The 24,775-nt window shown below is 43.0% G+C and overlaps 1 protein-coding gene across 2 annotated transcripts in view; it reads right to left on the bottom strand.

Moving 5' to 3' along the window:
* The window catches only part of NCOA7 (nuclear receptor coactivator 7), a 74,751-nt gene extending 53,431 nt beyond the window's left edge, over positions 1-21,320 (bottom strand). For both annotated transcript variants that reach the window (XM_056856515.1, XM_056856516.1), the window contains exons 1-2: positions 21,255-21,320; positions 8,461-8,714 (exon numbers count right to left, since the gene is read on the bottom strand). In XM_056856515.1, the coding sequence (XP_056712493.1) occupies positions 8,461-8,714; positions 21,255-21,301 (301 nt within the window). In that variant the 5' untranslated portion in view covers positions 21,302-21,320. The remainder of the gene's footprint in view (positions 1-8,460; positions 8,715-21,254) is intronic.
* Positions 21,321-24,775: the final 3,455 nt, after the last annotated feature.

The following is a 24,775-nucleotide window of genomic DNA, read 5'->3' as shown; positions in this document are numbered from 1 at the left end:
TGTTAAGGTCAGGATCTAGACACACTAAGGAAAATAAACAAAAAGACAGGTTTGCAATCTATGTTGCATCTGATCTGGATCGATGTAGGATGCCCTTGCCCTGGTGCAACTACATCCCTCTTTTGTGTCATTCCCCTCTGTCATACTTCATGGCAAAACACACGTTCCTCGGACTTCCCAACCAAGAAGGAGCCAAGCAGGAAAACCAGAAGGAAGTTCCAAACAAAGGAACAGCATCAGCAAATAGCTCCTCTTTTCAGACCTCACCCCCATGTGTTTGGGGGTCTTCAGCCAATCTGGGTGTGAAGCTGTGGGCCTCAAGCCCACCAAACCTGCACCCTCCAGTCAAGAGGTGCTAACACATCAAGGGTTGGCCTGTTATCTGCTCTGTTCTGGTAGAGAGCATCTTTTCCCCTTTTCCTACCCTTGAAGACACCTGGACCCCTTTCCATCACCATAATTGTCAAGGCATCTCCTGTCCCCCGCCCCACCCCCGCCTCTCATCTCACTAAATGTATAAAATCCTATTAGAGCAGATTTTTCCACCTGAACGCTGATTTGCTCCACCCCGTCCAAACTCCAGGTACACTATAAAGGAAAAATTTCATTGACATCTTATGGATCCATATTTCTATGACAATAAGAACTAAAAATCCCAGGAAAAGCACACCATATGTTGCAAAATAAAAAAGGAAACAAAGAAACATTTTCAAAACTAGTTATTCAAAGGGCTAACAAAAATTTTAAAACTTTATTTTGGTAAATAGAAGGCTAATTTTTTGGTATTTCTATTTGTGGATGCTGTTCCTAAATTTATTTATTTGTTTGTTTGTACCCCACCTTTCTCTCCAATGGAGATGCAAAGCAGCTTACATTGTTCTCCTCTCCTCCATTTTATTCATTGTGATTTCTATGTGGGCTTTTTGATCTGGTTTGGGCTGCCAACTTCAGAGGATTATTTCTGAGCTCGCATACAACATCAGTACTTACCTGTTGTCTTTCTGTGGTTTCCCTGTACTTTCTCAAGCCACCTTTTATCCAAGGTTTTCTATAAATATGCAGCCAAAAGGTGAGCTGCAGTTCAAAAAGTTTCACCTGCTTTGGTACCATTTTCCCTGTTGCATTCCCCCACAGCCAGCATTACCCCCTTGTCTGGGGGTTGGGCATATAAAAATTGGTAATAGCTGGATCACTACAGCATTGAACATTATATATATTTACGTTATATTTATAGTCCACCTTTCTTACTGAGCCAAGATGGATTGCATGGTGTAAAACAATATAATCAAATAGTGTGAGAGATTTAATAAGCAATACAATAGGACAAGGATTACAAAATTAGAAAAAGTACAAAAAAGTGCCAAAGATGTTAAGCAATGAACAAAATGGAATTATAAGAGTAGAAAACAATGGAGTATGAGCAGGATAAAACATATAACAAAGAGATAAGATATTGCACATGCAGAGGCACAGACTATAGTCCTGTTCTCTCTATAAAAGTGCCTTCCTGAACCATTCTGTTATACTATTGCCTTATTACCTTCTAAAAATGCCCCCCTTAACAACTCTTTTACATAGTTTGCAAAAGTTCTCTGATATCCCAAGCTTTCATTTTTTCCAAAACAAAACAAAACACCAGAACAAAACTGTTTAGCCTTTCCTTTGAAAATTGGTTAGCAATTGGGGGGGGGGGCACAAGTAGATAGCCTTGCCTAGGAAGCAAAAAAGACTGGCACTGGCCCTGTGTGGAAGTGAACTTTTAAAAATTTCCCCTTTGTCCATGGACTCCACAGACAAAAGAAATGGTGAGGATCATTTTTTAAAAAATCCTAGGGTTCTATTCCTCAGAATTCGATGAGATTTTAGGGAAGGCTGTGGATGTGAAGCCCCTGGATTGTAGATGGACCAAATCCTAAATGATTACAACCTGGAGGAATCCACTCATCCCCATGAAAAATATACACTGGCTAGCATGTACATGTACAGCTTGTGTTTTAATATTGTGTTTTTAATTGCAAGCCATCTCGAACATGACTTCAAAGAGGCAGCATAGAAATATTCTAAATAAAGAAATAGTTGTTAAAATAGTTACCTTCTGCGTTCAGACCACACTGACCCACAGACATGTGCAAATGAAGTGTAAGAGATCAAACCCACTTTCTGTGTCATGTGCATTATTTAGAACAAGTGGGAACCCTCAGGGACTTGGGGAAGGCATCTCACTTTCCCCTCCCCCACTATTTCCTCTTTCCCAAAAGCCCCCATAGCTTCTCTCCTTTTCCTGCGTCCTTCTCTCCTTCCCATCCAACAGCCAACCTACATTTATCTGCCCCTTTGTCTTCAGGTTTCCCTCCCCCCACCCCAGCGACCTCTGCCTAGGAAAAACTGTGGCCCAGTTGTGTGTTACTGGTTCTGGGCCAAACCCACATCCATGGTAGGGAACCCTCAAGGACTTGGTATGGGGGGTATCTCACTTTTCCCTGCATTCCCCACCCCACACTATTTCCTCTTTCCCACCTCCTGTCAGCCCCCATGCCCTCTCTCTTTTCCCTGCCTCATTCTCACTTTCTTAGCCATTCACCAACCTTTTATCTGCCTCCAATCTTCAGCTATATTATTTATTTGCTTCCTTTATACCCCACCTTTCTCCACAGTGGGGACCTAAACAGCTTGCATTATTCTTTCCTCCTTTTTTCTCCTCATAACAACCCTGTGAGGTAGGTTGTGACTGGCCCAAAAATCACCCAGTGAGCTTCCACAGAAATAAGGGGGTTCTAATCTGGGTCTCCCAGATCCTATTATGAAGCTCTAACAGCTACACAACAATGGCTTTCATAGGGTGGCTGTTCTTGAAGAGTAGCAAGCAGCCAGGCCTAGGTGAGTCATGCAAGTCAAGTGGTATCAAGTCACCCAGTGGCTGCTGTCAGGTCTGGATCCAATTAGAATCATAGAATAATAGAATTGGAAGGGACCACCAGGGTCATCTGCACAATGCAGGAAATTCACAACTACCTTCCCCCCCCCATACCCACACCCAGTGACCTCTACTCCATGCCCAGAAGATGGCCAAGATGCCCTCCCTTTCATGATCTGCCTAAGGTCATAGAAACCAGCATTGCTGACAGATGCCCATCTAGCCTCTGCTTAAAAACCTCCAGGGAAGGAGAGCTCACCACCTCCTGAGGAAGCCTATTCCACTGAGGAACAGCTCTAACTGCTAAAAAGTTCTTCCTGATGTTTAGCTGGAAACTCTTTTGATTTAATTTCAACCCACTGGTTCTGGTCTGACCTTCTGGGGCAACAGAAAACACCTCCGCACCATCCTCTATATGACAGCCCTTCAAGTACTTGAAGATGGTTATATCACCTCTTAGTCTTCTCCTCTCCAGGTTAAACATATAAATGCATTCAATTTAAAAATTGCCCTCTTTTTCTTTCTACCGCTATTAAAATGGTCAGAAAGAACGAATACTACATTAAAATCTAGCACATCTGCTTTCATTTGCAACCAACACATATACAAAGTATGGCAAGAGAACATGAAGTGACTTTGTTCCTATTCATTCTAGAGATATATGAATACATATTTTGTGCATTGTCACGAAGTCTATTTTTATCCTACTTCTTTTCTTTGTCAGATATCCCGTTTCTGTTAAGCTTCATTGCCATTTTGAAAGTTATTCAACATTTATAAACAAGTGGTCCAAAACTACAGAGATTCATCACAGAGTTTCCAGCTATTCCTAGAGAGGCATGATATCACTTCTGGGTTTTCCCAAAAAGTGAAGTCATGCCATTGCTGACAGCACCATGTCCCCCTCCCAGACTCCCACCAGTTACCATAACAGGACCAGAGTTGTTGTTTTTTTTAATGACAACTGAAGATTCAGAGAACCTGTTACACATATTGCTGTAATGTTATATCGCTATAACATGGATGACAGCCAATAAACAGAAGACTGGGGTGCTGTTGGTCAATGACAAAGCTTCTCAAGGAGACAGCTTGTCTTGGTAGTGGTTGCATTCCTGCTGAAGGAACAGTTTTGTAGCTTGGGGGTACTGCTAGATCCTGGCCTACAGTTGGAGGGCCAGATCTCCTCTGTGGCACATAGTGTGTTTTATCAGCTTTGGTTGATATGCCAACTACAGCCATTCCTCAAAAAGTATGATCTGGTCATCCATGCTCTGATTACATCCAAGTTAGATTACAGCAATGAGCTTTATGTGGGGCTGTCTTGAAAACAGTCTAGAAACTTCATCTCATCCAGGCTATTGTTAGGGCAGGATACAGGGATCGTTTCACCCCAATGCTTAATGATATGCACTGGCTGCCCATTTGTTTCTGGGCACAATTCAAAAAGCTAGTTCTTCCCTTTAAAGCCGTAAATGGCTTGGAACTGGTTTCTTAAAGGACTGTCATCCCCCCCACACACCCCATATTGTCCAGCCTGGCAGTGAAGAGCTACCTCATAAGCCCTGGTCTCTGTACCCCACCTTCAGAAGGGAGCTGGGTGGCAATCATATTCAGTGGCACCTCACTTGTGGAATGCCCTTCCCCTTGAGGCTTGTCTGGCTTTCTTTTGGGCTTTCTTTTGAGCTTATCTTTAAACTCTGCCCCTGCAGTGGAAAAAAGTTCCAGGCCAAAATGTTTCTGTTTACCTAGGATTTTAATTAAGGGGTGGATTTTGTCAAAACATTTGTTTTAGTCTGGTGTAGCAGTTGGGAGTGGCAGACTCTAATCTGGTGAACCAGGTTGGTTTCCCCACTCCTACACCTGAAGCCTGCTGGGTGACCTTGGGCTAGTCACAGTTGTCTCTGAACTCTCAGCCCCACCTACCTCACAAGGTGTCTGTTGTGGAGAGAGGAAGGGAAGGAGATTGTAAGCTTAAAAGGTAGAGAAAGTCAGCATATAAAAACCAACTCTTCTTCTTCCTAAGCTGTCTGTGGTCTGCTCTTATGATCTATGTTTTTACGCTGAGCTGGGACGTCTTAAATGTTGAATTTTAATTAATATCTTTTACTGTGTTTTTTTATTTTGGAAGCTGCAGGTTCCTAGAGAGGCATAAAAATGTTCAAAATAAATAAAAATAAACAATAAACATTCAGTTGCTGAATTAAAAAACCCCCCAAAGCACCCTTCCTGGTGCCAGGGAGAGGAAATGGTTGCCATGAGGAAAATGACTTGCAGTGAGGGTGGGAACAGGAACATCTGAACTTTCTCACCCACACAGCAGACATCCGGGCTTTCCTGCAATCCTTCCAAAAGCTTGGAGCAAAGCAGGTCTGGGGAAGAGTGTGGGACATCCAGGGAAACCTTGAGAGGTGCACAAATGCACCACAGTGCTGTGGGGAAGCAGCAAACCCCCCCCCAAAAAAAACCATGTCCCAACAGCATTGCATTCAGGGCAAATAACCAGTGTGAAAATAGCAATAATCTACCTTTGGTCTACATCACCTCCTACGCAATTATTTGGCTGTTCAAATAAACCAGCATTCTAACTTTAAACGCCCGATTTAACTGCATTGTTAGAAAACCCTGAGTTTCAAAATGATGTGGATTTTGGAATTAGGAAAGTATGTTTGTATGTTAAAAAAGGCTTTCCCTGCCCCAATAACAAAACAGTACCAATAAATTACGTAACATCAGAATTGGACAGAGGTGGTGGGTGGCACGGAACATACTTTCAGTGCAGGCTAGGAATTACACCAACAACAACCACCTTTATAAAAGAAATAGTAACAGATCCATGAGTGTATAACCTTGGGCCTTGGATTTTTAATTTTATTTATATTTTTTTGACCTTTTGGGTGCCCAACTTTGGAGCCTGTGGGCGCCTTAGGAATTCTGACACAATATGGTGGCCGCAGACACAAAATGGCTGCTGCAGCTTAGTTTCAGTCGCACAGTGCAGACCCTTGTGCTGGGGTGACAGCTGCTGCCAAAGCAACATTTTAAAAAACCTGCACAGCCAATGAAGTCTCCAATGGCCCATCAGAAGCCTTGCTGGGCAGAAGCCCCACCTGGCTCCATCCACTTTCTAAAAACATTTGGCCGGCACCAGGAGAGGTGTCAGCGAGCACCATGGTGCCCATGGGCACCACATTGGGGACCTCAGGGCTAAATCCTTCTCCTCAACAAGTTTGTTACATACTTGGAGAAAGTAGTTCTGTGTGGCAGTGTTCAACAAAGCAGCTTCTCAACAGCATCCTGAACAAAGGCAGATTAGCTCTTTAAGTCACCCAATGAACCCCCGTCCTGGAAAGCTGCTTCGATCTGGCCAGCAGTGGCATTGGGAGACTTGGACTCTCCTCCCACACTGCTGTCAGCTGGGTCCAGGGTCGCTTGGCTAGACTCGGCCAGGGATGGAGGTGGTGACAGGCAAACTTGAACCCATTGTTCCCAGTGGCTCAGCCTGACTTGCAGGGCTGCTTGGTTCGGGCTTGGCCAGCAGCAGTGCAAGAGAAGGCAATGGGTGAGCCACTGGCCAGGTCTGAGCTGAGCAGTCGCGGTAAAGCCCTCACATGAGTAGCTCAAATCAGCATGTTCTGGAGCCATTTAACAGCCCAAATCACCCCAGATCCAGTAGAAGTATAAAAGGGTTTTATAGCTTTGTATGCTTATTCCCTGCTCCAGAGGCACAAAGGACAAGAGGTGGGGCTGCACAGTTGTTTTGTGCATGAAATTTTGTCCTTGACAGAAAGTGGCTGAAACACATATTAGCAACCACTCATGCATTAACATGGCATGAAAACAGGAAACTTTTTTAGTCCACAATTGGTATTTTTGTTGGGTTTGTTACAAAAGGGAATGCATATTTGGTTTGGCTGCTATTTTTTAAATCAGCCTACCACAGCAGATCTATGATGCCTTTTTTTCAAATTTACAGAGGAACTGAAATCTAGAAAAAGGTGTGGGGCATCACATCTATTTCTTTGCATAAATAATACTCTCTCAAGATTATTATGAAGGTTGAAATTGTACTGTATAAATGCTAAGCAGGTTTATTATTAAAGTAGCAAAACATTTTAGGACTCTGATAGCAAACTGCCTGGCAATCTCCAAATTAATGTTTTAAAACCTTTTCCAAACAACTCGGGCAGGCATTTTCAATCCCCATTATCCTTGCAAAGTCCTGCCAAATGATGGAGTCATTCCTACAAATTACAATTACTCCTTAGAATTTTAACGTGTATAATAGAAGTCACTTTGGTGACACACATCTTACTGCAAACCCAAAGAACTTATTTTATACACATACACACATAATTTTATATTATATATGTACACATTTTGAAAATCATGTGTCAACCTTTAATCATCCTGTTTCAACCTTTAATTCCTTTCAATAGTATGATTTTTTTTAAAAAAAACTCTCGCCTCTGATATTTCCAACAAAACTGACTAGGCAGCAGGACACATAATTTTTTTCTCTTATTATGGTTTACAATGTTATGATAAACATTTCCAAGAGCTACTATCCGAGATTGAGCATGCTCTGTGTACTGCATTCATTATTCACATATTATAGTGATGAGTTCATAAAATGCTGGACTGGCAAATGAACCAGCAACCCCAGAGGTTACCTTAATGGAGAAAATAATTACCAGACTGAAATGTTATGGTTATCTACAAAGGAAGGTAGTTATATTCAGAACAGCTTGTTAATAGTACACAAAATGTGTACATATAAAAAACAGACTGACAAATCTGTCAAGAACCACAGAGGTCATTCAAACAAAGGACATTAGCCCAAGAGTGGGATCCAGACCATACTGGTAATTTTCAATCCCACTTCCTATTGAAGACACCCCCCCATGTCCTTCCCCCAAGTCTCCTATCCCGCAGGAGCAGCATGCTGTGGAGCTCATTGGGCTGCCGGGGGGCGGGGGGGGGGGGGAGAGAGGAAATTTCCATTCTGCCAATGGACAGTTAAGTACGGCTCCAGCCCCAAGTTTACATGGTTTGGAAATCCATTCAGTGAGCAATGTGGTCAGTATGGCTGATCAGATATCCATCTACAAAGGATAACCTAGAGACAAAAGTTCATTATAAGGACCAGGCCACCATTTTCAGGACTATGGCCAGTACCAAACTACTCATCAACCACAATTCTTTCAAATATATACAACAGACTGAATATTGACATCAAAACCTTCCATCAGCTGCCATCCAATATTTCAAAAAACTTTATACATACACTGACTTTGCACATCTAGTCTTGCCAAGATCAATAAAACAATATTTTTGTAACATTTTTAAATGCAGAGAGAAGTCTATAAAACTACAACATGTTTATACATTCTATATTGACTCTCAGGAATAAGGTTACTGAAAGCAGAACAGCAGCGTTAAAACACACGTGCTCACTTCAGTTTGTTACATTTAAATACATTTAAATTTTTTAAAAAGAGAACCCTTCAAGAAAAAGCCAAATTATTTTACATCTTGGATACACTCACCAGTACTGTAGTATCTCTTGAGATCTGTGCGCCTAATATCCTTTGGCTGACTTTTTTTCTTTTTTCTCTCTCCATCAGTGACGCTGTCTTCCTTTTCCATAGAAATTTTGCCATTTTCTTGGGAACCATTGGTTTGTGCTGAGATGGCTTTGTTTTCATCATCTTTCCCAGTCTGAATTCTGCATGCACTGGTTCCACAAGCGTTACCAGATGCCGTGTCTGCATTTTGTTTTGCTGCTCTCTTCTTTCTCAGACTAAAAAGAATAAAACAATGTAAATTGGCAAATCTGGTTTTGGCAAATAAGTTAACAATGTCAGTAGTTATGAGCTGAAGCCAGAGTTCCTGTTCCACAAAGCGCTTCATTCCACTGGTGCAAGCAGCATTGCTCCAGCAGAAGAGGTATGATCCACCAGCAGAAGGTTTCTTAGATTAGAGGAAGGATCTAATGTTAGTGGGAAAAGAAACTCTGGATCCAACTAATTATTAAACAAAGCTCTTGTTGGAAAACTGGACACATGATTAGATTCTCAAGGCCTTCTGATCCGTGTTGCTCCCACGTGAGTTCAGACTATTGACATTATCAGAGCAGCATGGGACAAACATGCTGCCACACCACTTGGGTAATACCAGAAGGCATATGCATACATGGTTTATCCCAAATGATACCATACTGATGTAATATATTTGGCTAACATCTACTTAGTATGTCACGTCATCGAAAGTTATGATTTCACAGTCATGTCATCTAAAGTTATGATTTCACAGTCAGCTGCCCCAGCTTTATGACTAACTTTGTTTTTACAGAAACATGCCATTCATTTCACTCAAGGTTATTTAATCAGTGCCCTCTGATACGTGTTTTACCTGAAACTCTCAAACATCTACAAGAGAAATATGCATGACTCACTGAAATACAAAGAACAACCTTCTGCTTCATGAGTGAAATTCAGTACTGTACGCTTAGTTACATTTTAGTTAAAAAATTCACAGCATCTATCACAACACTTTTGAATTTTCATTATTTTTTATTTAATTACACTGTTAAGTTTCTTTAACCTAAAGAAAAGATGGGACCAAAAAAACCCCCCAATAATTATCAACTGAAATTATTAAATTCAGTCCCACCATCACTGGCATTTCATTCTCTTATTAATGCACTCACAAGAGCAGTTTTTCCAACAACATATTCAAACAAACATCTTGGAAGAAGCTTAAGACAAGGGTACCATTAAACGAGGAGATATCCATTAAGTGATCACTCTAAATCTTAACTAATGAGTGGAAAAGATCGATGTGCTTCACACATAGATTATATAGCAAGATAAAATTTGACACATCATAGCAACCATCATTCACATTGAGTCCAAGTGCATTTGAAGAGAGCCATTTAGGGAGGGAGATAATGAACTAGGGAAATTGATGGAGAAAATATTGAGCGCATGCATGCACATACAAAGCTACTGATCCCAACTGCCCTTTCTGTTTTATTTTTTAAAAGGTCATTGGGGTAATATTATACACATCTTCATGTCATGTTCATGTTAGCATCCCAAAGACTACTCACTCTCTACAGCTTATGTGCTAAAATACATTTTATTTCTCTGTTAAGAAGAGATTTTTCTTCCATATCACTGGCTACAGCGTTTACAGTTTGTTCTCTATGACCAGAGCAATTGTTGCTGTAGTACCATTACAGAAAAATTATTAAAAGAACAACTTCAGGAACAACTTCTATAGTCCTAGTACACATTACTGAACAAGTGGGAGGCATTGTTCTTTTGTAAGGGGCAAGACAAATACTTTTTAAAGGCAAAATTTGAGCAATTATACATTCAGGTATGATTCTATTATTGTTTAGTGATACAGTTCAAGGAAAATTAACTGCATCTTGTTGTAGGACTGGATAAGATTCCTTAAGGGTGCAAAGAAAACAATTGCACCTTTGACTTGAAATTCAAGCATCTGTTTTCCAGTGCAGCATATCTGTACGGGAGCATCCTACCCTTCTGTAAGAATGATAAATATAACTGGTGAAGGAAGGGGGGGAAAGGACCTCATTTTATAATCTAGTTATGTACACCATCAGGTAATCACCGCTATTTGAATAATGTGAAATGTTGAAATCACACCGATAGTCCTAGGTGAACACTGATTTGCCAGTCAATGTTGCTGCAATCACCACACATTCTGGCATGAGAAAGAACATGAAGCCACACACACTTAGCAATGATGAAAATGCAGTACTGTCTGCAAAGAGTTAATTTATAAGACGATAGAAAACACTTCTATTATTGGGGCGGGGGTGAAGACGTCCTGAAAGGACAGCAAATCCTTAATGTGGATTGAACTAGCACAAAAATATTTTGTTGTTGTGAATTAACTCATGATAATGTTTGTAATGATTTCATACATTCCTATGAGTAAGGGAAGATGGCATGGCATAGCCTTATCCTGTCAGATCTCAGAAGCTAAGTAGGGTCAGTAATTGGATGGGGGACCACCAAGGAAGACTGCAGAGGAAGGCAATGGCTAACCAGCTGTAAATGCCAATGCAGATGGCACTCATGAAGAATACCCCCAAATTGTGAAAAAACATCCAACGCTGTGTTATTTTTAGAAGTATTTACTTTCAAAAGGCAGCATTCCTTTGATCGCTGAAAGCCTACTCTCTTATGTTATAGAACACTTTACAACTGGCTCCAGAATTCTTATCTATGCTCACAGTAAACATTTCTATTACTTAACTCAATATCTAATTCTGAACATGGCCCCAACTGTGGATCAAAAAATCCATATAATGGGGCCAAGTACAGAGAAATGTGATTTTTCTTCAAACTGGGGAGAATCCCTAGATTTGCAGAAAAATCTGACTTGTTTTCTTTAAAAAAAACAACAACCAAAAAACATAGAAGAAAGTAGACCTTGCAACTCCAACAAAAAATGCCAACCAAAATCTCAAAAGATTACAGTTTACATTATGAGAGAGATTTTCTTTTCTTTTTTAATGCCGAGAGGAGAAAGCAATGGCCAAAAGATGATGAAGACAAAAATTGTTAGAAGGTGGGGAAGAAGCAGGAGGATGAGGTATCATGAGTGTAGGCAAAGGACAGGAGGAGGCGGTAACATCCATCCACCCCTACCAGCAACAGAGAACTGTGAGCTGTAATTGCCAATGCAATCCACATGAAGAAGGATTACTGCTCATTTTCTGCTTGCTTCTGAACCCAATTTTCACATGTACCTTATATGGGTGAAATGGAAAAAATGAAATTCAGCCCCAATACCAACTCCTATCAGAGCTCCATAGGCTGTTTGGAAAAGAGCTGGTGGCCCAAAATGTGATGTGAACACAGTATTTTATAGAGAAATGATAGGATGTCATTGCTTATACAAATATCAATTTGACAAAAACTGGCACAATAAACTAAAGAGTGGAATACTTAAAATATTTCTGAGCATATATGAAGCTGACAGAGATTGAAAAAACTTACCCTTAGCCATTTAACAACATACCTATTAGTAGAATCATATGCAGCAACAACTATGCCACAGCAATATCAGTTCAGTAATTACAGCAGTGACAGAGACATCAGATACTAGCAGAAATATAATACCTGTAAGATTACCTTTTTCCAGATTTGAAAGATGTCATAAAACACAAAGACAGAAAAAGCCAAACAATGTCATTTTCTTGAACCTGTACTTTTAATGTAGTCCCTGCACATTAACTGTAAAAACATACACTGGTGTATCTTACCCATAATGCATGTTTTTAGGATTCTGAGCTACCATAACAGTCACCCTACATGTTTATTCATAGGCCCCTGGAAGGTGTTGTTTAAAACTTCCAAATATTTAGCTATGAATAGTGGAATCAGATAACTCACTAGCCCTACATGAATACACTACATGCAATCCCATGTATTAGGATGATTGGGAGTAGTACATTCTGCCCATAATGACTAAAAAGTGTTATCATGGCTTCTAATCTCTAGTCTCCCCTCCCCAGTGAAATTAATCTTAAATGCTCATGTGCTTTGCTTAATAATTGCTGCCACCATCTTCATTTGCTCTCACTTGTCTATGTCAACATTTAGCATATAAAAATCCTCTGGGCACACTGAGGATATTTATAAATAACAATAATAATAGTGGTTGTACTTCTTGCTCCTTATCAGAACTGCACACTGTGATCTGGGAAGTCTGTGGTTTAAATCTCCTTGGAGGAAGGCCAGGATAACAATTTAATAGCTAGGACAGACTTCAACAGAAAGCACTAACAACTGAGCCAGAGTATCCCAAATGTGCTTCATAAATCGAAGTCAAGAGGACAAAATGAATACAGTTTTATCCCACTACAAGGAACCATCTTGCATTCTCATCTATTACTACTCAACTACTCTCCGTCTCATAACAGGACACCCTGTGGAATCTGTGCAGGTAAGCTAATCTAGTTTCACAAAGCTCCCCCTATACAAAAGTCGAAACACAACACTAAAGTCTTAAGTCAGGAGCTGAGCAACCTAGCTTAGAAAACAACCGGCCAGCAGATTTTCCCCATGCAACATTTCCAACAAGCGAAGAAACTTGCTTTCCCTACAAAAGAAAATAAGTAATACCAAAGGCTACAGCTGCACCAAAAAACTACCGTACATCACAAACTATGGGCTTTTATAGTTGATTAAACTGTCTCTGTGCAACATCAAAATTCTTGTAGTGTATCCTATGATTTATTTATTGAACTCTTTGAAAAGGAAGCTACTATATTTATTAACTGTTGTGGTTTCAGTTTTAAGATCTGCCCTACCTTTTTCTGTTCCCAGAACTATCTGTGAAAAACCCCATTCCCAAGCTACGTGTTTTAAAAGCTGCACGTCCCCAATTGTTTGGCAACTCACTAATACCTTTCATTAGAACCAACTAAATGACACACAACAGTGTACAAGATTTTGATTTCCCCAAAACTTGTTATATTTTATATTTGTAGCATCCAGCTTGATAAAAAGTTCTGGCAAACTCAAATGCTTCACACACTGTTCTGTGTCATTTGGTTGGTCTTAAAAAGAGGTATTATGGGGATTGTGCGGTGTTGGGAATGGAGCCTTGGAAGGGCAAGGTTTGGGGAGGAAAGCAACCTCAGCAGGGTATAATACCATGGAGTCCAAACTCCAAAGCAGCCATTTTCTCTAGGGGAACTGATTTCTGTCATGTGGAGAGCAGTTGTAATTCCAGGTGATCCCCAGCTCCCATCTAGAGCTTGGCAACCCTAGTTCCACTGGAGGAAATGGCTACTTTGGAAGGTGGACTGTTGGACATTATACCCTTCTGAGATCCCTTCCCCCCTCAAACCTCACCCTTCCCAGGTTCCACACACCCCACATCCTCCAGGAATTTCCCAACCTGGAGCTGGCAACCCTAGTCAGACCTGGGCCCAATGAGTCCTCCCTCAAAGGCCAAAATAGGCCTGGAAACAGCCCTCCCCCTACCTTTTACTCACAGAAACTGAAGCCTGGAACAGCCACTGAGGGGATCTGTTGCTTAAAGCTACAGGTGCTCCTTTTATAATTTTTGGGTTTTTTTAACCCCTTCCCAATGTTTCCCCCCCCCCCCTGCAAACCTGGGAGTTGTTTCAGGTTTGTAGAAAAATCTGTCTTGCCCATTCACAGCTCCAGTCCAGATTTAAGTATCCAAAGATTCATCCAACTTCGCTATTAGAATATAAGATGAAGTCTGTCTCACAGGAATGGGACAGCAGCCACTGAAAAAGCTTGTGATTGAGCAGCAGTGGAATTAAACTTCTCAGGGGTCAGAACAGCCAGCAAAGTTTTTTGTGAAGAGTACAGCTACTACACAAGCTCATAATGGTAGAGGGAGTCTTTTAAGTACAGGGGCTTCAGATCATGAATGGTACGAGCACCTTGAACTAGATTCTTAAGCATACAGGCATCCTGTACAAACATTGTAAAAGGGAAGTAATGTTTGGATAACCCCTGAGCATAGTTGATGGTAGTTCTTTAGTCCAGGGTCACTGGTTCAAGGCCTGAGAATCCCTACCACAGGTTCTTAAGCAACAGATCATTTTTCTTCTGCTTAACTACGCTCTTCAGTTTCAGCAAAAATTAAAAATTAAAAACCAGGCTGATAAAACTGTTTACAGTATGCAGCCACTGTGCTTACAAAACCAAAAGTTATTCTAGTCTACAGAAAAAAAGAAGAAGCGGGAACTTGGATGTGGGAAATAAGTCACAACAAACAAAAGAAAGTTCTAACAAGGTTCTCATTGATCAATACAGGCACACAGTGGTAAGGGGAAAGCAGCAGCTCAGACAGACAATGAAGCCCTCATCAAACCCAAGAAAGCCAAACTGAATCCACTTAAGCTAATATTTTAATTTCTTTATTTCTCACAAAGCCTGATTTTGTATGTACAACATGTTACCGTATATAATCGCGTATAAGCCGAGTTTTTCAGCCCAAAAAAAGGGTTGAAAAATCCCAACTCGGCTTATACGCGGGTCAATATGGTAGGTGGAGGGAGGGGGGAACTTACTGCCGCCCCCGCCACCTCCGCCTCCAGCACGCTTCCCCCAGGCCAGGAGCGGCCTGCAGGGGGGGCGCCGCTGCCGCCGCCTCCAGCGCGCTTCCCCAAGCCAGGAGCAGCCTGCAGGAGCAGCCTGCGTGCTGGGGGGGCGCCGCCTCCAGCGTGCTTCCCCCGGGCCAGGAGCGGCCTGCGCGGCCTCCTGCGCGCCAGGGGGGGCCGCCGCAGCCAGCTGATCGCCGCCTCTCCCGGTAAGTAGGGGGTTCAGGGGCTCTTCCCCCTCCCCCCCAGGGGTGGGTCTGGAGGGCCCGGGAGGCCGGGCGGGAGGGCGACCCGGGGGTTGTATAAGCAGACCCTCGGCTTATACGCGGGTGCCTAATTTTCCCCCATTTTTGGGGTGAAATTAGGCACCTTGGCTTATACGTGGGTCGGCTTATACACAAGTATATACGGTAATTTTATAAGCATATTACCAGAAATTACAGGATCTGCCATGTTTTGCATGCTTTGACAAGAAGCACCACACATACAATGTAAACACTGATATTTAGAGCAGCTTCAGAACTGGAGGTTTTAGAAAGGATAAAATGATCCAACCAGGTTAAAAGAAATCTAGCAGTGAGACCAAAAAAATCTGACAGCAGGCTTGAAAAAACTGGTGCCCACCTACCTAGGGCTCGCTGTGCCACCTTCCCTCAGTTCCCCCTGAGCCGTCGGAGTCAGGAATCAAGGAGCTCACATCGGGGCAGGAAGGAGGGTTGTGTGCCTTCACTGAAGTCCTAGATGAACAGCAGTTACAGGTAAGTGCAACTCTGTTTTCATCCATAGTCTTACAGTGCAGTCCCCCATAGGCATAGTCCCAATCCTTACCAGGACAGTGGGGAGCTCCAACCTTTCACAGAAACAACGACTGGAGAACTGCTGTCCCCACTGACACTTAGTCTCTTGCCTGTAGGTCCAAGACATAATGGCGGATAAAGGTGTCAGTTGATGATCAAGTTGCTGCTCTGCAGAGCTCCTTGATGGGCACCCCCTGTAGACAAGCAGACAACGTAGCCTGCACCCTAGTGGAATGGGCACGAATCTCCACCGGACAGGGAACCCCAGCCTTCTCAGTAAAACACAGTTTAACTGCAAACACAATCCATCTGGACAGAGTCTGAGGTGATGCCCTCTTACCCTTCTTGGGCCCCGAGTGGCACACAAACTTTGGTCTAAAACGCATGATCGCTTTAGCCTCTATTCCCTGTTTCAGCCAGGATTCAGCCAAGATCGAACGCACGTTCCGTGAAACGCATGCGTTCAATCCTGGCTAAAACAGGGAATAAAGGAGGCTAAAGCGACCATGCGTTTTTGCCCAAGGACATATTCTTCCTAAACCCTTTAACCCTGTGCATGTAAAATAGTAAAGCCCTCCTTACATTCAATGAGTGGAGTGCTCCCTCTGCATCAGAGGAAGGGTTGGGGGGGGGGACTGGTAAAATGACTTCCTGGTTCAAATGAAAGGCTGTTGCCACTTTTGGTAAAAATTGTGCCAATGGCCTGAGCACCACTTGCTCAGGGAACGCCCTCATGGAAGGTGGATCCATCAGCAATGCGGCAATCTCGCTCACTCTGCAGGCTGATGTTATAGTCACCAGCAGACAGGTCTTCATAGCGACCAGGTGTTGAGGACAAGAAGCCAAAGGCTCAAATGGGGACCCCATGATCTTAGCTAGAACCAATGAGAGGGACCACTGATTGATGATAGGGGCCCTGCGCGGAAAGGAATTAAACAACCCTTTCAGGAAGGTTTTGGAGGTTCTATGTGAGAATACCACAAACCCCTCTACCTGCCCATGGGGGCCGAGATGGCCACCAAATAAACCTTGATGGAAGAGAAGGCCATACCACTCTTCTTAAGATGTAGTAAAAACTCAAACACTACTGATAGAGAGGCTTCATCAGGCAACACCCCTCTACTTCTACACCATTCAGAAAACTTAACCCACTTGAAACCATAAGACCTATTAGTAGATGGTCTGCGAGCTTAGAGAATGATCTCCTTGATCCCTTCTGAAAACTCTATTCTAGGGGCTGTATCCTCCATGATGCCAAGTGCAGATGGTCGACCTGTAGATGGTATTGCATCCCCATTCTCAAGAGATCCGACAGTGGCAGGAACAGTGTGTACCGATCCCTGGAACTGGTCATGAGAGTCGTGAACCATATCTGCCTCGGCCAGAAAGGGGCAATCACTATCCCGTCAGTGCCGTGCACCCTCATTTTTCCCAACAGCCTTGTATTCAGGGGAATTGGTGGAAACACATAAAACAGAGTCCCCTGCCAGGTGATCTGAAAAGTGTCACCCAAGAAACTTCTCTGCCTGCCAGAGTACAAAAACTGGGGGCCTTGGCATCCTCCCTGCTTGCAAAAAGATCCACAGCAGGTACACCCCATGGGGCAAAAACTCAGGACAGGTACATGTCTTTCAATTATCTATTCACTGCCTCATCCAGACTGGAACAGTAAACACTCTCAGAACCGATGTCAGAACTGTGCGCAGGTTCCCCAAATCCCTCACACTCCTCAAACACAGGAGAAAGGGGACGTCTCAACGGCTCCATTTGGCTGGCTCCCAACTGACATGTCATTGGGTTCTACAGAGTGAAAGGAGGCACCAACGGTTCCTGAAAACATTCGTTCCAATATCCCGCTCCCATTGGATCCATTGGTGGCCACAACTGGTCGGTTCCGCCTGTGTCGGAACCACAGTTGCATCCGATGTTCCATCCCAATCGGGCTCACAGTCCAAAAAGGACATATGCAGCGAGGCAAGGAGATGGTTTTTCAGTGGGGGCGACAAGGCCTCCACAACCTCTGGGGAAGTTCTAGGTGCCAGTTCTACCACTCGGTTTCGATGTGGATCTGAAAACCTCTTAGATTAAGCGCCTCTCTTTGGATCTGAGCACTTCTCTTTGTCATTTTTGTCCTTAGACTTAGGATGCTTCCTCAGTGGTTCCGAAGAACACCTCGGCACCAGTGATGCAGATCGGTTCCGGTAACGCTTTGGTTCCCAGCAGTGCATTGGTGTCAATCCGATTTGAACCCATCGAAGGTCCCTTCAGGGGTGGTGCCACTTCCGAAACCGATTTTGACGGGATTGAAGAGGCAGCCAAGGCTTGCTACCAAAGAGCAGCCTTCAACTTTGTGGCCTGTTCATTTTTTGCCCTGTAGAGCTTCTGGCAAGCTCTACAGGCAGAAACATTATGGCCCTCTCCCTGACAGAGCAGGCAAAGATTGCGCTCGTCAGTCTGAGTCATGTCGAATAAGAACATAATGTATATATATATACTCAACAACAGAATGTGGCTTTCAGTGACTGACTCCAAAGTGGGCAAAAGAAGAACTGAGAGAAGGGGGCACAGAGCGCCCGTTTTCACATGTTCTGTGGAGCCTTGCCTGCACGTTACAGAGCGCAGTGCCCCCTAGTGGCTGGAAGCTTAAAAATTCTCCGAAGGTCAGCCTGTGCAAGCACAGTCCCTATGTGGGACTGCACTGTAAGATCATGGATGAACTGGGTGAGTATGCACATAAATGAATAGAGTGCCTTACAGAGTAATTTTATTTATTTATTTATCAAATCTATAGCCTGTCCTCATCTCCAGCAAGCCAGGCTCAGGGTGGGTAATGTCTCTCGTGAGATAAAGTAGACTTGCACAAGACATGAGTATCTTAAGGAGCAAGTCTCATGAATATATACAAATTTGAGAGCTTTTATTTGAAAAATGACACCCCAGATATTTAGTCAGATGTGCTTCAGCTCATACTGAAGATTAACGAAGAACATAGGTTTAACAGCTGGTGCTTGCTTAGTAGTTTTTAAATCAGAGCTACGTAATGGATCACTGATGGAACATTACTAACACCAATTAATGTATTTGAATGAGGTGCCTAGTCCCACCCTCTCCCCCATCTTACCAACATCTACCAGCAAAAGCTCCAGTCAAATAAAGAACAGTGCTAAGGTCTCTATCATAGTGGCAGTTTGCCAAGTCTCCGTAAGAGAGACATTAAAATCAATTTTCTCGACTGCTTTAGAAGAAAAAAAACTTTCTAGATTTTCAGTATCTTTAAAAATTCCCTACCATCTCCAACATTAGATCCTACTAAAAGAACCTGGTTTGCTGTATTCAGGAGACTGGACTTCAATTAATATTTAAATACAGACTGAAGGTAACACATGATATAGAATATCCACTGTGGAGGGCCTTCTTAGCAGTGGCACCAAATCTTTGGCACTCTCTCCCCAGGGAGATCTACCTGTCCCCTTCTGTTGCCATCTTCCGCCAGTGGATGAAGACTGTTTTGTTTCACTTGGCATTTCCTCAGTGATCCCTCCTTCCTCCCCAATATTTTAATTATTGGTTTTCTTCCTTTCGTTAGAGTCAGATGGATCAGTAAATGTGCTGAACAGATGACAATGGACTGGAGAATTAATGTTCTAACATGGTACCGCATGTTCTACACATGATAGCATTGCCCCTAAAATTTGTTTGCAGTTTTTAGATCTGGCCTTATCCTCAGATGCACAAATGGCATACATGTCTCAAACTGCCTTCAGCAAATTTCAGTTGGTATGGTATGTGCCCTATCCTAGAATAAAATGACTTAACTGGGCATGTTCTCATTACATCAAGGGCTGATTACTGTAACATGTTCTACATACAGCTGTCTTTGAAGACCCTTTGAAAATTTCAACTGATTCTAAATGCTGAGGCTATTGTAGTGACATGGACATCCAGTATGAACAGAATCCAAAGTGGGGGGGGGGGTTAAACCTACAACCAGCACACCAAATGATAAGCCCAAACTTCTAGCACTGAGATTCTTTAGGAACTATACCTAATTAGAATGACTATATTTATTTTGGATACAGCTTTTGTTGGATCAGTAGCATTCAGGATGTGTGCATGCAACTTTAGTGCCTACAAAGCAATTTTTCTACCATTAGTTCTACTACTTGGCTTTAAATGGAGCTGGCAATCATATTTTTGCCAACATACTCCACCAACTATCAAAAGATGGCATTTTATTGAACTTGCAAATATATTATACTATGGAACTAGCATATCATGGTTTTCTGAAACAAGGCCTGGAAAGAGTTACCATACACTCAGGTCATATGGACAGCCCTTGGTCCATGTTTCCCGGCCTTCAGATGTTTGGCAAGAGTTTATTCAAGACAGTTTTTTTCCCTGTAGGTGATAACCACAGATGGTCTTTTCAGTGGTTGTTTTGCTTCAATTGGACACTCTTCCCCATAACATTTGTCTAGAACCTTCATTGGCTGCATTTGGGTGACAGGCAAAAGGTTACCTGTTCTGTTCTGATTTTGCTTCAGTTGTCCACTACAGTCTTACCCTGGTTATGACTTTGTAATTTTGAATACTGTTTAGCTGACTTCCTTTTGTTGATGTTTTCATCCACTGCCAATATCTTTGCTGCTGTTTTAAATAAGATACAGTCTACCACTCTACACACTTTAGTACTTTAAGTGATAACAAGGAAACTAAAAACATCAGAAATATAATATAATCTGATGATCATATAGTTTAGTTTTTTGCTTTGTTTTGTTTCTGTAAGCGTATTGACCTGTATGGAAAAGTAGGGTATATTTGAAAGACGTTATTAAAAAATAAAGCAGCTGTCTCAATCTTCTCATAGGTATTTTACCTGTCAGTAATAAAAACCAATTCTTCGCTATTTTACCTGAGTAGCTTAACATGGCATACATAGTATCTGAGCTATTCTCTCTGTTTCAAGTTAATAGGTAATCCTACAAGCTCTTGTTGCATCTTATAGCCACCATCCCCTCCATGAAACAGAATATATTATGCTTAGTATTTAATGGCAGATCACTGCTTGAAGTTGTTAGAATTACACAGCAATCACCCTTTTTTAAAAAAGCATACAAAACTTGCACTATGTGAACAGCTTCAATATTAATGGAGTTGGAGTGAAAAGGGAGCCAAAGTCCAAATTAAAAGTACAGTGTTGAAATAATAATAATAAATCTCAGAGTTGGCCACTATCAGAGTTGGCCACTATCTGAGTTGCTTGCGATAGCAGAAACAATAAGGAAAAGAAAGCAAGCCACTACCCTCTCATTAGGAAATAAAAATGCCATCTGAACCCACAACAGGGCGCCTCTGGTGCCCCAGACTAAAATGTTACAAGAGGGGGAAATCCACAAACACACTCGAATCAGCTTACCGGTAAAAATAGCCTCTTCGCTCTTTTTTGTCTTCTTTGGTCTCCATAGTAAACAGTAAAAAGTCCAAAGTAAATTTGTGAGATTTTATGTTTCCAGTCAGTGCCTCATGTCCTTGTTACAGCCCCTACATTTATCGTTAAGGGAAGAAAAGCAGAAGCTCATTAATTAGCTTTTCAATACCACCTGACATTATTTATACAGACGAGAGTTACAGCGTGCAGCCCCGTAACAAGTTAATTTTAACCAGCAAAAGAAAGTCACATGGCACACAGTTTATTGTACCACAAACAAAAGACAATGGACATTGGCCAACTCACTGTACAGGGAACACAAATTATATCTTGCTGCTTTTATAAAGGCAAATATAGAGTCTCTGATACAAAGAAGTTAAATGACAGCTTTCTAAATAGCACTTTACAAGGGATTCATTCTAAGCTCACTGCAATTATTTTAATACACAATAATGTTCTTTAAACCTTTAATTAAACCACCAAACTTCGATGTGGAACTGCACAATTGCACTATTTCTGCTACATGTGTAGATCTCCCCATTAATAACAAAGAGGGGCAAATGGAAAGTACACCTTCATTTCAATGAAAAGGAACACCCCCTCCCTTTGCCTATCTATTAGATTGTTTTACATATAAAAAGTATACATGAATTGTGACAAGTCACATTTCCCCCAATAGTATCTGCCACTTTTCTGGGCCGCCCATTTGTTATATCCGGTCACTTAAAGCTCTACCCTACTGTTCAGAGCTGCAGCAGCAAAAGCAGACGTGCAAGGCTTTAGAACTAAAATAGTTCATGATGCAAAGCAAAATGGAACAGGGCCTTGCACTTCCTCTTGCCTTAGAAACCATGGGTTCTACCAGTGTCAAATTACACAGGCAGTATAAAAGGAGACAAGATAAAACCCCATGGTGTTTTTGAATGTTGCTAAGGGGCCCTTTGTTTTTGTTTTTTTGCTGGGGCTAACCATGCAGTTCCCATTTCATGTGTGTGTTAAGTGCCATCAAGTCGCTTCCCACTTGTGGCGACCTTTTGAATCCGTGTCCTCCAAACTGTCCTATCCTTAACAGCCTTCTCAGGTTTTCCAATCCGAGGGCCCTGGCTTCCTTAGTCAATCCTTCTCATGTTAAGTCTCCCTCTTTTCCTGCTCCCTTCAACTTTTCCTAGATTACTGTATTTTCCAGTGACTCTTGTCTTCTCATTTCAATTCTCTATAAACTTAGTAGAATAGAATAAATTTATTTGTATAGCCATAGGCCATTCCAAAATAACCTTATAATTTTCCAAAATTTTATGGGATAAAAACAGTAAAAGTTAATAATGATACTGATAACATAACAATTGGCACAAATTTACCATGCAATAGAGATCATTTTAAGCTAAAAATTGTCCTCTCCAAAAATTTCTAAACAGTTACTTTCTTTAAAGGCTCTTTGGCTCTTATTTTCTTTGCAGCCAGGGCAACTAGTGACATTCTATAGGTAACATATAAGTCAGTGTCTGATAATAAAAAGATCAGTTTTTCAGATTCAGAGCAATATAAAACTCACAGCCCATTCCTGAGCTAAAAGGACAAAAGTCTTTAGGAGGCCAGGAAGGGGCTGTGCCGGCGTTCGGGCCCCCTGCACCAGTGCCACTTACACCGCCCAGGATGGCCCGGACGCCGGCAGAGAGGCCCAGACACCATCCTCCCAGCGCTGCCGTGTCAGTGCCACCCAGGGATGCCAGCCTAGCCTCCTGCCAGCATCCGGACGACGCACTTCCCTGCACCATCCTCCCGGGAGCATTCTCAGGGCATTCTGGGGGGTGGAGCTGCTAATAGACAGCTTCCTGACCCCTTTCAGGCCAGGAACGCCCCCCTCTGAAACAGTGTTGCTGCGCCAGCTTTTTGCTGACGCAGCCTCACTGTTTTCAGTGGGGGAAAATGGCCCATTTTCCAAAAAAAATTAAAGCTTTCGTAAGCCTTGAAGCAGCCGGGGAACAGCTTTGGAGGCACCACAGTGGCGCCTCAGCTATGCCGTCCCCGGCCGCCGCAAAGCTCAGGAATGAGCTGTAAGGCTGTTGAAAAAAAAAATCGGTAAAATTTGGATTTGGCAAAATTCGGCCCGTTTTTATTCGGGAAATGCCAAAGTCCAAACTCCCCGTATTCGGATCCGTGGAATTCGGCATTAAATCTGGCGATCGCAAATAAATTCAGTCATTTAAAGCCATTAAAAACACATTCGCAGCTTTCCGCGGCTCCGGGGGGGGGGCATTTTTGGAGGTAGAGGTCCAAAACTTTCAGGGTAGCTTGGAGGGACCCTACTTGCAAGAACCCCCAAGTTTGGTGAAGATTGGGTCAGGGGGTCAGGAAGGGGTCCCCCCATCCGCCCATTGGAATGAATGGGAGCAGGCAATCCTTAATGTGCACCTAGAGAGCAGGAAATCCAAGGCAAGACCTCCCATTGTTGCGGACTGATAAAAGGCGGTGTTGTTTACAATTCACTTCGCTTTACCTTGGGAGCAAAGCCCCACCGCGGCTCTTACTTCCAAGTAAGCAGACAGGAGGATCAGGACTGCCCGCCCTTTCCTCTACATTTTGCTTCCTCCTGTCACCACTTCCTCAGCCATGAGGGCACCTAAAAACAACGAAGACCGGGGTGGGGGGGAGTTGAGGGAGGAGACAACGTGGCTGAGCTGTCACTGTCAGTGGAAAGGAGAAATCCTGAGCAGGGACACCCGTGGGGGGCTGGGGAGGGGGGGAATAAGCAGGATACTGCATTGTACGGCACACGAGACCACTGGCGCATACACACATGCATGCCCGCTACACGCCATTCCCTCCCCCCATCACGCAAAAGACCGCAAAAGTTCACAGAGCCCACAGAGACAATAAACTCCCCCCAAGTAGAACAGCCCTTCCGCGACAAGAAGACACAAATTCCAAATGAAGGAGAACAACGGGGCAGCCAGAGAGAGAGACTCACCGACCCACACTGACCTCGAGGTGAAGGTGGCAACCAGTGAAAACAGCAGAAAGCACAGTCCCACACAGAGGCAATCAAGCCCACCCCCCAGCAGAACAGGTAAACCCACCCCCTTTGGCTTCCCCCCTCTCTCTCTCTCACACACACAGAATCTGCTCCCCACACACACACAGGAAAAAAGCTATAGAGAAAAGCCCCAAAACGGGTCAAACTGTGGATGTCTTCTCTTCAAGCAGAAGCAGGGGTCAGGAGGACTAATCCTATCTGATTCCAGCAACCAGCAGCAGGTCACCTCAGCTCAGGATCTCTCACGATCAGCACAGGAGCAGCAGCAATGGAAGGAATACAGACTCACACACACAGACTCTCTGGCCATTTATGCACGGGAGGTTTTGCCTTGGATTTGCCGCTCTCTAGATGCACATTTTCCCCGGCCAGATTCTCAAAAGTCTGCATGGGAGTTTACTGTTGAGTTTTGAGAATTTGGATGGGGAAAATGTGCATCTAGAGAGCGGCAAATCCAAGGCAAAACCTCCTGTGC

Source organism: Euleptes europaea, chromosome 10 (genome assembly GCF_029931775.1).
Source record: "Euleptes europaea isolate rEulEur1 chromosome 10, rEulEur1.hap1, whole genome shotgun sequence".
NCBI classification, from domain to species: domain Eukaryota; kingdom Metazoa; phylum Chordata; class Lepidosauria; order Squamata; family Sphaerodactylidae; genus Euleptes; species Euleptes europaea.
Note: the sequence above shows the minus strand (reverse complement) of the source record. Positions and strands in the feature narration are given on the sequence as shown.